This window comes from Prinia subflava, chromosome Z, assembly GCF_021018805.1.
Source record: "Prinia subflava isolate CZ2003 ecotype Zambia chromosome Z, Cam_Psub_1.2, whole genome shotgun sequence".
Taxonomy (NCBI): domain Eukaryota; kingdom Metazoa; phylum Chordata; class Aves; order Passeriformes; family Cisticolidae; genus Prinia; species Prinia subflava.
In genome coordinates, this window is record NC_086283.1 from 90,250,381 (window position 1) to 90,263,168 (window position 12,788).

Here is a 12,788-nt window from a genome sequence, read left to right on the forward strand (position 1 = left end):
AATATTTTAAAATATAAAGTAAGTGGTTTTTCTTTATCATCAGTCAAAGGAACAGTGTGCCCATATTAACATTGTTAATTATTTGTATCAGTGCTAACAGTACCCCTCGGGAACTGGGAGGAAGATTCTGAGTTATGTGAAGTTTAACATGCACCTGAACCAGTACACACTCCTGTAAATATTATGCAAAACACAGAGCTGAAAATCTTCTTTCAGCTATGAATACCTCTATTTACATCTTCATTCACAGTGGTGTTTTGAGGCTACCTTCAATTCCCTTCTTTTCAGTACTTTTAGGAGAACAGAACATAGCATTACAGAAAAAAATTCACTGAAAGAAATTTTCATCTGTCAAATTTGTTACTTGTCAGACTTGCAGCAACTCTCCATTGAGAGCACAATGAATGTCACAGAGCCCTTTCTTCAACACAGTCTAGTCTGCAAATGAAAGCTCTTGTTAACCTCAAAATACATCACAGGTCTGGAGAAGTTATAGTCTCAAATAGAGGGAAAACCTTTTTTTTCCTTCCCATCAAAACCAGTTAACTTGGGGACATGACAGAAAGTAGCCTGCAAACAGCTCTTCTACCACTTCAAATATATCATCCACTCACCTACATACTCTGAAGGTTTTGTAGTTAATTAAAATATTATATAGATCATTCCTCAACTGATATTAAACAGAATGTTTCTGGTATGCACAAAGGTGAAAAAAATGCCAAGGACTCTGCCACAAAATCTTTTTGTATGTAACACTGGCCCATGGGTGAGGGACTAAGAAAGAAGGGAAGGGAAAAGAAATCTCTTATCCATTCTTGCAAAATCTGTAAATATACCCTAGTCTCTTACCCCAAAAAAACCTTTGGAAAACAAGTGTTTCTAAATCTATTTGGGGTTTGTACCTTCACTTCACATCCCCACAAGTAAAACTGATGTATTTTCCTGAGTAGTCATGAAGATGCCTGAAACACGTTCAAGAGATGTGGATGATCCCTATTTATCTTGGGCAGGTTTCTCAGTATTCCACCCTTGAATAAATCCCATATACAGATTTTTTTTTAATGTGTTATCTCCCTTTTATTACAAACAAATTTATAAATCCTGCTTAAGATACCTGCTATGAATGTGCATGGACTTTGTCCCATCTGACAGAGACATCCACACAGTGATAGAAACATTTTCACGTGTGTAATGTCTGTGTAAAGCCATCTTTCTATGGCTACTTTGTATGGTTATTGTGATAACACAGATGCTAAACCAAAACCTTCTTCATTTCCAAAAGTCCCAGGACTTCTGCTTCCTAGGGTCTAAGACCAAGTAATTGCAGCCTACCTTTTCTAGGCTTTCAGGAAGTGCACTCCTGCAATGCACAAAACATGGCAGCAAGAAATTGGCACTTCTTCCCCAGAAAGAGGAATATTTTGAGATTGCCAGATCAGCTATATTCACTGCAGCAATTCAAATACAGTATGAAAAAAGAGCATAGAAGAAAAAAAAAAAAAGACAAAAAATATTGAGGAAAAAGATTCTGCCTTTGTATTCAAAACATACAAAATCTGAAATGCATGTAAGTTTATGGTACTTAATTTTATTTTTCTTATCAAACCAAAGTTTATGGAAACCATCTCTGTCATATCTTGTCTGCCTTCCAGGCTTTCCCAGTGAGATTAATCTGGAAGTCAAGCCTTCAGTATTTTCCTTATTAGCTAACTGAAGTGCTGTTTCCAACTTTGAATCTCCACCTTACTCCGATATTTAAATTTGTTGGAACAGCATTTGGGTTTCATGCATTTGGAAGTTTTAAAAACATTATCCTTATACTTGCCTGCAGAAAGCCAGTTGGATCTACTTGAGAGTGTGTATTATACTACCATGTAAAAATAAAACCTGCAATTTGAAACAAATATCTCTTGTTCTAGTCAAGAACATAAATTTTATTATAAAGTTCATTAGAAAAATTACAAATTAATTTAAAAGAAAGAGAAGGATATGTGTGCCCTGCAATATGCTTTGACATCTATTTAAGCCCGATATCTAAAGATTTAATAGTTTGCAGAAGGTGGCACAGCCAGCCATTGTTCATCCCCTCTTTTTCTTTTTTTTTTTTTTAATGAGTTTGGAGTTGTTTGTTTTTTAAATTCACAAACACAGTATGCCCTCTAGGGCTAGCAAAGACTGGTTGGCAACAAGATAATCTGTGTCTGTGTCCTTCTCCCACATCTGCTAGAGGACTCTGAGACAGCCAGGATCTCAGAAGTAGAGACACAACTCCACAGTAGGACTGCTGCCAGCACCCAGCAAAGTTCCCTGAGCTGTAGTCACAGCTTTGATAACAGTGCAGCTAATCTCAAATAAAGTTCAAAACACATCTTTCTCTATGACACTTCAAACTAGTAGGCATACAAAAGAAGCAGCAAGTCTACCACAGCTGTGTATTTCTGTTTAGCCTTTGTGCTAATTGGCCCACAGAAGTTTAAAGATTTAGCTGTCTAGAATCAAAGATAAAACTTCTTTTTTTTTTTCTTCTTTTTTTTTCTTTTTTTTTTTGGTGGGGGAGGGGGGGAGTTTCGCTAAGATGCTACACTCTATCCTTTGATTCTGCCTAAGAAAATGGCATTGCAAGCCCAACAAGAGACAGAGAATTTTAAGCAAACCAAATGTTTTGCTTTTCTCTCCATGAAATATCTCACAAACAAAAACAACCAGTCCCCACCCACAAAAAGCTTAACTAGGAAATTCTGTATTTTGCTTATCCTATTTACACAGCTGTGATAGGCATTGCTTGCATGGTTCCTATTTGCAGTGAGACAAACTGCAGGATATCTTTTCACACTGTAAAAACCTAATTGTAGCAAAAGCACAGGATTTCCAAAGAACAGTGGTAAGACCACTATGCTGAATTAGAGCTTCCTCAGACTCACATTAGAGAGGTCCATAAGCAGGTGTAAATGATCTTTCTCATCTATGAAATGAGGAAACTATGTGACAGAGCCTGGGTTCAGACACAATTTGAATGGCAGGCTGGGCATGATAGCAAACAGATCTAACTTTAATGCTTTTGCAAGTGGAATGTCTCTGTGCGACTCACAGCGTGGACAGCTCAACAGGGTCATCTAGAAATTTCATCTGCTAAGACATTCTGTAAACTGTTTGATGCAGCTGTGTTGCAGATGGCATTGCATGTTCTCCACAACAGATTTGGTAGAGGTGTCTAAGTGCCTTTTAGTCAAGTACAGTATGGAGGTTTTATGGCTTTGTCTTAGTTCATCCCTGTGTAGATGACTTAGGCTGGCATTTACTTGTGGGGTAAGTTTTCTTATTACTAACTTGAAATGTTAGCTGCTCTGTGTTGTTAGGTGTTCAGTAGGGTGTTCAGTACTCTACCTCCATACAGCAAAGGAAGAGAGAAATTTCCAAAAAATACTTAGATTTTAAATTCTAATTAATAGAGCAACATTATTTTCTCCCACATCCATAATTTTTTTCACCAGGCAGATATCACCTGACAATTGCTGCTGTCTTCTCCAGAATTTTGTATTTTCCATTCAACTTGGAAACTGCATTCAACTGCACAACAGTGTGGCTTTTCCTCCTACTCTCTTTTCTGCTTCTCTTCACTTCCAAATTAAGGCAAAATACGCATGCTTTGTTTAACCAAACCTATTTAAAGCTATTTGTTCTCCAGCTGTCACCTAGACAATTAATTTAGCTGGCCTAAGAATGTGAATTTATGACTTTGGTAATCAAGCTTAAGAAGTAACAGCAGTGGGGAGGCAAGTTCTCATCTCTTCCTGGGCATGCTCAACCAACTGGAGACAAGAGCATTCCTGATATTAACCACTCTGCTCTTGTTGAGCAGAGCACTGAACAGAGATTTTTGTCTTAGATGAATTTTCCAATATGAATACACAACATGTACTCTCTATGTTTGAGAAAATGGCTTTAGAGTGTACCACAAAACCTAACACAATCATACGCAATATATTTTAATAAAAAAAAGAAGGAATATTATTAAACCGTATAGCATGCTGTTAGTATTTTTAAACTTTGTATGAAGAAGAGTTGCTCACATCCAGAATCATTCTTTTAAATTTGACTTGACTCATTATTTGACATCTCACACTTGTAGTTTCTAAGCCTGCATTTACAAGATACCAAACAAAATTATTAAAAAACTTATTCTAGAAAGACAAGTGAAAATTCTTATTTGACTACCAGGATTTACCTTAAATCTATGGATACAGGCCTGAATAAATATCTAAATCACAACTTTATATTCTGTTTTGACAGCACTACAACTGCAAATAACTGAAAAAACCAGAGAATAAATGGTGCTTTCAGCCACTGTGTCTCCAGGTTGGAATTTGTTAGAACCAAAGAAAAAGCTTCCTATTGCCTTTACACCTCCATTATCTATCTTGAAAACCAACCTCAGCATTCTGCATCCCAGACTTTTTTCAGCAAAACACTGTTAGAATCTTCTAAACAACAAACACTATCATCTGCCCAATCTTTAGTCTTCCCCCAGTCTTCTCTATGTTCATCATACACAATGTCATCCTTAGTTCCCACAAAAAATTACTGCACCATAAGAGGAAATTATCACAAATGTAGTTTCTTTCCATGCCATTATTCAGCTGAATTGCATAATAAAGACAGATATTTCCAATTGTCCTGTAATAGTACACTCTGAAAGAATGTGGACTAGGGCATGGCACATCTCCACAGTAATTTAAACTATACGTATTATCTTATAGACTGAATTTTTTTTGGGGGGAATGGTAATTTTTTAGCTTTTTAAGGACAAGAAAGAGATTATTGGTATAGCAAAACAGCAGCTTGGAGAACAAGCAGTTCAACTAGGTCAGCAAATAAAGCAAGACTTTCTTTTCAAGTAATTCAAGAAAGCCTAATGTTAGATTTGAAAGCTCTCTATATATTCTTACTTTCTCAGGATCAAATTCAATCGTTTTTAAGCAAAATATTTACCACTTATCAAATTGGATAAATCATTTGTTTTCTTTTAGGACTGCAAGTTCCTGTCTTAGGAAACAAAAACAATTTTAAAAGCCCCAAAAATAAGGTTCAATTTTTAATATTCTAGAATCATGTACTTCAAAGAAAAACTTCTGCAAAGGGAGCACAACAAACTTTGCTCCCTGTCCCTAAATCTTAAAGGAGGATGAACAGATAATCAGTGCTTCAACAGATTAAAGAGGAGATACTATGTTCTATATATTTTGCCTGAAAATTTACAATCCCTGTAGACATGAAGAAATAAAATCTGGCTTCATTATCAGCTTTGGAGACAACCAGCACAGTAAAAACTAGCACCATCTTTGACCTCAAGGAAGAATACTACTTCAACGAAACAGAAAGGATACTGCACAGTCAGCATCTGTTTCACATAAATGCTTGGCTGCTAAATATAAGAACCTTAAGCAGTATAACTTCTGCTGTGTTTTAAATACTGGCTGTTAATATGTTACTGTATGATGATATATGAAGACTTCTGTTACCTAAACCTAAAAAGAAAAGGCAACAAAAATTAAAACTATATAGAACTTCACTCTGTAAATAACATGTAAATACTGACAGTGTTAAGAAAGGATGCCTTCTTTCAAGTTTCCAAGATCAAATGTCTGGACAAGACGTTCACATTATAGTAAAGAGAAATTATGTAAAAATAGCATAATGACTGAAGGCAAAAACCAGGAATAAGACAAAAAAACCCCCAGAAATCAGGCAAGACACGGGCTTGTCTTCAACATCAGAAATTCCAAAATAATATTTAACAGTGATGCCTTGGGGTGACGAATGTAAAATGCCTTGGTTTATTTTCATACAGAACCAAGAGAGAAACCACACCTTCTCTAGAAAGCTCATGTTTTATCCCCATCAAACAGAAACACATTTTTCAGCTAAAAGGTTAAATGCTGACTAGAGAATCACAGAATGATTTAGGTTGGAAAAGACCTCTGAGATCATCAAGTACAACCTTTGACCTATTACCACCTTGTAAACCAGATCATGGAACTAAGTGCCACGTCCAGTTGTTTCTTGAACACCTCTAGGGATGGTGACTCCCTCAGCGGCCATTCAAATGTTTAACAACTGTTTTCATGAAGAAATTCTTCCTGATGTCCAGCCTGAACCTCCATTGTTGAAGCTTGAGGCCATGTCCTCTCATCCTGTTGCTGGTTGACAGGTAGAAGACATCAACTCCTACCCAGCCACAACCTCCTTTCAGGCAGTTGTGGAGAGTGATAAGGTCACCTCTGAACTTCCTTTCCTCCAGACTAAATATGCCCTCAGCTGAGGAGTTCCCTCAGCTGCTGCTCCCAGCCCTGGTGCTGCAGACCCTTCCCCACTGCCCTGCCCTTCTCTGGACTCACTGCAGCCCCTCAGGGTCTGTCCTGCACTGAGGGCCCAGCCCTGCACACAGCACTCGAGCTGTGGCCTCACCAGTGCCAGCACAGGGGACAATCCCTGCCCTGGCCCTGCTGGCCACACCACTGCTGAGCCAGGCCAGGATGCCCTTGGCCTTCTTGGCCCCCTGGGCACTGCTGCCTCATGTTCAGCTGCTGGCACAGCACCCCCAGGTCCTTTCCAGCCCCTCTGTCCCAGCCTGTGGCCCTGCCTGGGGCTGTTGTGAGCCAAGGGCAGGAGCCAGCCCTGGGCCTTGTTGGACCTCACCCCATTGGCCTCAGCCATGATCCAGCGTGTGCAGATCCCTCTGCAGAGCCCTCCTGCCCCACAGCAGATCAACATTCCCACCCAAACTGGTGTCATCTGCAAACTGAAAATGCACTTGATCCCCTTGTCCAGGTCATCAATAAAGATATTATACAAAACTGGGACCCATAATGAGCCCTGGGGAAAACCACTAGTGACCACCAACTTTTGGAACAAAATAAACTTTTGGAAGCTTGCTTTTGCTCTTTTACCTAGACAATGAAAAGGTAACAGAACTAGCATTTCTCTGCAATATTTCATACAAGAAATCAGATTACATAATTTTTAAATACAGACATGCAAACACCCATGGTCAAATGAAAAAGGAAATAAAATGTGCAGTAAAAAATTCTGACAATCCTTCTGTCTTTGAGAAGACATAAATGGATAAAAACAACAAATCAAGCATTCTGGATTACTCCTCGTCATGAGCAGAAACTCTCCAAGATAAAATTTCTCAAAATACACATACCTGGATAAAGTCACATGATCAGAAAAGGTTAAGAGACTTTAACAAGGATTTCCTATAGAATACACAGACTTCAATTCTTGATTAAAAATTTTATTTACCCACATGAATTATATATTTCACATAGCTTAGGTGGCAGAATGTATAAACTGGACCGCAAATGATTCATACTACTTTTAAGAAAATCCAAAAAGTGACATTATGACTAAGACCACATAGTGCACATAACACACTCAAGCAGTATCTACACTATCCTGGGGAGTGGTCCCTTTATGAAAGAAAACTTACTGGATTGGTAGGTTTTACAGAATGAGTGCTCAAACAGGAACATGTATGCTTAAATCCATGAAGAAGTGGTAGTAATGAGGAAATGCTATGCCTTCCACATATGCTTATTTCAAAGCCTTCTCGAAACAAGTTCAGGTAAGACATTTACCATGCAAATAGAGCTCCTGAAACTTTCCTCAAGAACCAAGTCAAATTCTACCCCAGATCATTTAAGAGAGCTTAATGAAAAATCTAATAAATATACTTAATATTAAGTCTATTACACTTACCTAAACGTATTAAGAAGATATACAGACATACAATATATGATATACAGAAATCCTAGAATATGAAGATCTAAGTGAGTTTTAAATTAGAAGAACATTAGACTCAATAAGAACTCACTTCAGGAGAGTGTTTTCTCACTTCTAACAAACAATCTCACTTGAGATTCAGAATCAGACTTGGGAGCCAAATAGGTTGTCTGGATACAGAAAATTTTTTTAAAATCCTACAACCATAAAACAACCATTGCTCCAAAATCCAATAAAGCCAACAAGAGAACAGTTCTCAAAGAGTATAACTCATTATAAGTTGGCTGCCTTTGCAACACTTTCAGTGGTGCAGTAAATATATTGGTTTTGACAAATGTTCACATAGTTACCTAAGCCAGTTCTCATAAGTGAAAGTTTATACATACAATAAACACAAGGAACATACACTTCCTTGAGCTGCCACATGAGCCATACTAAAATTACAGTCCAGTTTGTGTTTCTGTATAACTTAAACACTGCAATCCAAGAAATTACATTAAGGAGATACACCACACGCCTTCTACTCCTCCTCCTCCTAATTTCTACTTTTTGTTTCCTGAAGTCAGGATTTGTACAACTTTTCTCAACTTTATCTGCTGAGATTTTTAACTCCAGCTGTACTGATCTATCATTTTAAAATTTAAAATAACTAACAATTTAAAACAACTGACAGTTACTATGAGATTTAGAAATTGCATGCTTTATAAACAAAGAATAAATGCCATACCTCCAAGTTCTTTTACGTTCAAAATTGCATTCTGGAATGGCACTGCTTTTATACTAAAACCTAGGAGGAAAAATAAAGAGCATTAGTAAGCTATTTGTTAAAGGGGCCATTTGGAATCAATTGCATATATTCAGAAAAAACTTTTTTCATCAAGAACCAGAATTTTGACTGAGAAATTCTGTTTCAACATGTAGATAAGAAGAGGGTAAGAGGTGGAGGAATGTCATGGAGTGGGACAAGAATAAATCAAGATAAGCAATGCAATTTGCAATTATAAGTACCCGGCACACAAAATTTAGCACAAAACTTCTATCTAGACCATCTACCAGAATATACTTCTATAAAACAATCTTTTACTGCATCTGGAGCTAAAGAAGGTAATTCAGACTATCAGTAATATGAGTTGATCATTCTGCAAATTTTAGGAGACACTGAAGACGATATGCGATTCAAATCACTGTATTCTTCCATTTAAACTTCATAGGTTTTGGTTGTACTTGGATTAGTAATCCTCTCTATAAATGGTATTAACTGAAAGTTTCTTGTACAGACCTTAGTTGGATGTATTAAAATGGTCATAAGAACTCTGGAAATATCTATGAATCCTCTATTAGCCTGATATTTGCTTAAAATGGAAAGAAAAAATTAAAAACAAACAAAAAACCCACCCAAAATGTGATCCCTTCATTGAAAATTCAGACAGAAAAGAAAAAGGGAATGTGAAAGGGTCCCAACCATATCAATGTATTACACACCAAATCTTCCATGTTCAGTGCATAAATATATATAAGTGTACATAATACTTTATATAAGAAAAACTATGCCTGCTCTTTCAGCAAAAAATAACCAGACAGACATTAAATTTATTTCCATCTAGCACAAGTAGTTTCAACATGATTACATACCTGTGAACACAGTAAAAAAGTTTTGAGAAAACACGTTTCACTTCATGCTTATTAGCTATCATTTAACAGAAATAAGATGTTTTTTCTCCCTGGTTAGGACAATAAGATGTTACAGTGCTCCTGCTATGGTCAGTGCTAGATGCAACAGAAGAAAGTACAAGAAAATCTGAAGGGAATAATTATGAAATATTTTGGGGATTGTTGTCTTAAAAAGAAACCATAAATTCTTTGGGGGAAAAAAAACAAGGAAAAAATGCTATGGACTGAGTTGCATTGATGAAAAAAGCAGTAATATACATTATCATTTGAAAGCTGAGTGGAGAAGCTGTCACATTGTAATCTTGCACTCTCCACAATATTGTTTGATATGCCACATTTAAGAAGATTAATTATAAGCTGAATAACCTAGATGTGCATCATTTTGGTTTACCTGCCTAGTATTCTTCAGAGTTGTTTTTCATTCCTCTAGTTGCCTAAATACATAATAGCATTTATTGCATCCTGTGGTAGTGCATTTCTATTGGTAAAGTTTTCAGATGGTTGATCCCTGTTTTTTCCCCTGAATAGGGAATGGTTTTACCCTGAGTTATGGCCCTCCCTTCTTTGCTGTTATTTGCCCCAAAAGCCCTTCCCCTGTTTCTAGAAACCCCCATGTCCATCTTCCCTCAAGCCAAGGCCTTGTGCATTACCCCACCTACCCAGAGGTCAATCAGTGTTTAGCCCTTCCCCTGGTTCTGGAAGGTTCTAGGCAGAGCGAACCCCCATTGGTGTATTCAAACTGTACACTCCCCTTGTACCCTGTTATTGGGTGTCCCTCCTTTGACTCTTAAGTCCCTCCTTTGACTCTTCCCTTATAAACCTCTGATTGGTTTCTGTGTTGTACCCGCCCCTAGTCCCACCCCTCATTAAAAGGTGGTGTAACCAGCTGTTCCTAGTCTTGACCTTTTTTGTCCCTGATACCCCAAGGAGTAAATTTACTGCTACTATTTCTTTCAGGGTCTAAAGTGTTAAAGTATAATTGTTCTAATCCCAGAAATAAAGCTCAAGAGAGGGATAAAAAAAAATATTAAAAGGCTCATTGCTCTACAATTTTCTTCTAACTGTTTGAATTTGTCACCTTCTCACAACTATCAGGTCTCTAACATTGCCAGCAACACCACTGTAGAGACCATAAGTTAATTATTCATAGGTTAATAAAAACACTATTTTCTTGTACCTGTTTTACATTTTACTTACAGTTATATTATGTGATCTTATGTTCTTGTAAATTAAGAACACATACACTGAAAAACAGTTAAGGTTGCTTAGGCCCAACCATGAAATTCAAGCCTGTGAACCACAGCTACAGTACGAAGCCATGTAACTGTAAACATAAGGTACTTGCACAACACTTAGTATCGGTTCCATCAGCAAATCAATAATTGCTGCAGCCACTGAACCAGATTTCTTCAACCTCCATGACCTAATGTGCCCTTTCCAGCCAGGTATTCCCTCTTCTTGCTTCATATGTTTGTTTCTGGTTTTTCTGCTGCTGTCTTGTTCTTTGTTTGTTTTTTGTTGGTTGCTTGGTTTTGTTTCGGGGTTTTTTCAATCAAAAATGCTTTTCAGTATTAGGGATTCTGGTTCATCATTATCAAGATGCCTATTCAAATCTTGTGGACTTAAGGTATCTGGTTGTACTGTCTGTTTTTATGTATTTTCTCAGTACTACTGAAACTTTCTGTAAATTGATTCTTGGATCACAATCTGCCCTTACTACAAAAACAAGCCTGTTGCTCATCTAAAAAGCTGGGATTATCACCAAAACCCCATTATTTCCATTACATTTATTCATTCGGTTGCTAGCATATACCACAAGGCAGTGTAGACCAAGTATGTACAGAAATAAATCCCAATTGAAGTTTCAGAGCATCACTGTCCTTTTCTATTTCACAGCACATTCTCATTTTTTCTCTCCGATATATAGTGAGATGGTCTAAAAATGGAAAGTAAAATGAGAAGATTGAAATATTTTAATGTGTGTCTACAGTACAGTCCTACTGTATGTTATGGTTCTGCTATGGTTCATTAGACCACACTGTTCAGACTTCTAATATATTCCAAGTTGTATGTTTTCATGGATATTCCCCAATGTATCAACAAATACTGATAGAAAATAGTGGTAGCTCCAAAGTGATCCATTAGGTAGGCTGAAGCTCTCTACAGCCTTTGCTGTGTGTTTCAGGAGTCATCTTTGGGCAATATTCCAGCACACCATGGAATAAAAGCAGCATCCTACCTGTGGTAGACACAATATTCTCCGGGCTTTCACTGCAGAGCTGAGACAGAAGACTTGTCTTGCCAGAACCAGAGAGGCCTATGCAAACCAAGTCATACTCAGGTCGTGGTGGTGGTGGTCCCTTGCAGCAAAGTGCTCTAAAACACTGCCAGGGTAGGGTAAAACAAACAAAACAAAAACAAAAGGAAGAGGTTACTTTTCTTTTTTGGCAAATGTTTATTCATTTAACCCTCTAAGAAGGAGGTTTATAAACATAAAGGCATTGGAGAGAAGCAAATTATTACTCCAACTTATTATTTTGACTAGGTCAATAATTAACAGACTATGACCACCTCAACTAAAATCTACAACAACTTTATAAGAAAGCAAATATACATGTTAACTTTTCATCTAAACCTCAAAAAGATGGTGTGAGGAATATAACATCCATTTCCTAAGCAGCACAAACTGCTCACACCACGAGACAGGCACGTGCTGTATTCAGCTCTGCAGCTGGTTATGCATGAGTTTCCTTCCTGTGCCAATTTCATGCAATATCTGGTGTGAATATCAGAGTCAATCCTGAGCAATTGCTGAACAGACTCTACCTGTTGTCAGAGAGAAGAATCAGAGACCTTTGCCCCACTAATGTCCTTTCTAGGCTTGCTTTGTCATGCATTTTCGCTCAGAACATCAGCTCTTAAAGGGTACAGCTTGTAAATAAATAAACAAATAAACAAATAAATCTTGCTGGACATAGATCTAGTAAAAAACAGATAGATCTCTCACTTGCCCTGGAGAAGTATAAATTAATCACAATGTAAACAAAAGTCTCTTACACAAAGCCTACTTCACATTTCTGCTCACTTCTCTTAAACAGTTCTGCTGAAGTAGGCCAAGTTTATCCAAAAGGTTCCTTAGGCCTTCATTAAGTTCTTCAGTTCTTTGTTTATATGCAATTTAGAAACGCTTTATGCAAAAATCTAAAAGCACACAATTCCAGGAAAGCTAGGAAGTTTACGCACAGGGCATAATTACCCACTAATTTCCAAGGTAGATTTCCACCACCCAAATATATATATATAAAAAATAACTTTTTCCCCAGTATCTGCCA

General features: G+C 37.3%; 1 protein-coding gene across 4 annotated transcripts in view; it reads right to left on the reverse strand.

Annotated features, from left to right (window-relative positions):
• ARL15 (ADP ribosylation factor like GTPase 15) overlaps positions 1–12,788 on the reverse strand; it is a 291,798-nt gene that overhangs the window by 199,526 nt on the left and 79,484 nt on the right. For all 4 annotated transcript variants that reach the window (XR_010083393.1, XM_063421567.1, XM_063421566.1 and 1 more), the window contains 2 exons: positions 11,696–11,840; positions 8,513–8,572 (listed from right to left, as the gene is read on the reverse strand). Coding sequence is in view for 3 of the 4 variants with exons in the window: in XM_063421567.1 (XP_063277637.1) it covers positions 8,513–8,572; positions 11,696–11,840 (205 nt within the window). In the remaining variant the exon portion in view is untranslated. The remainder of the gene's footprint in view (positions 1–8,512; positions 8,573–11,695; positions 11,841–12,788) is intronic.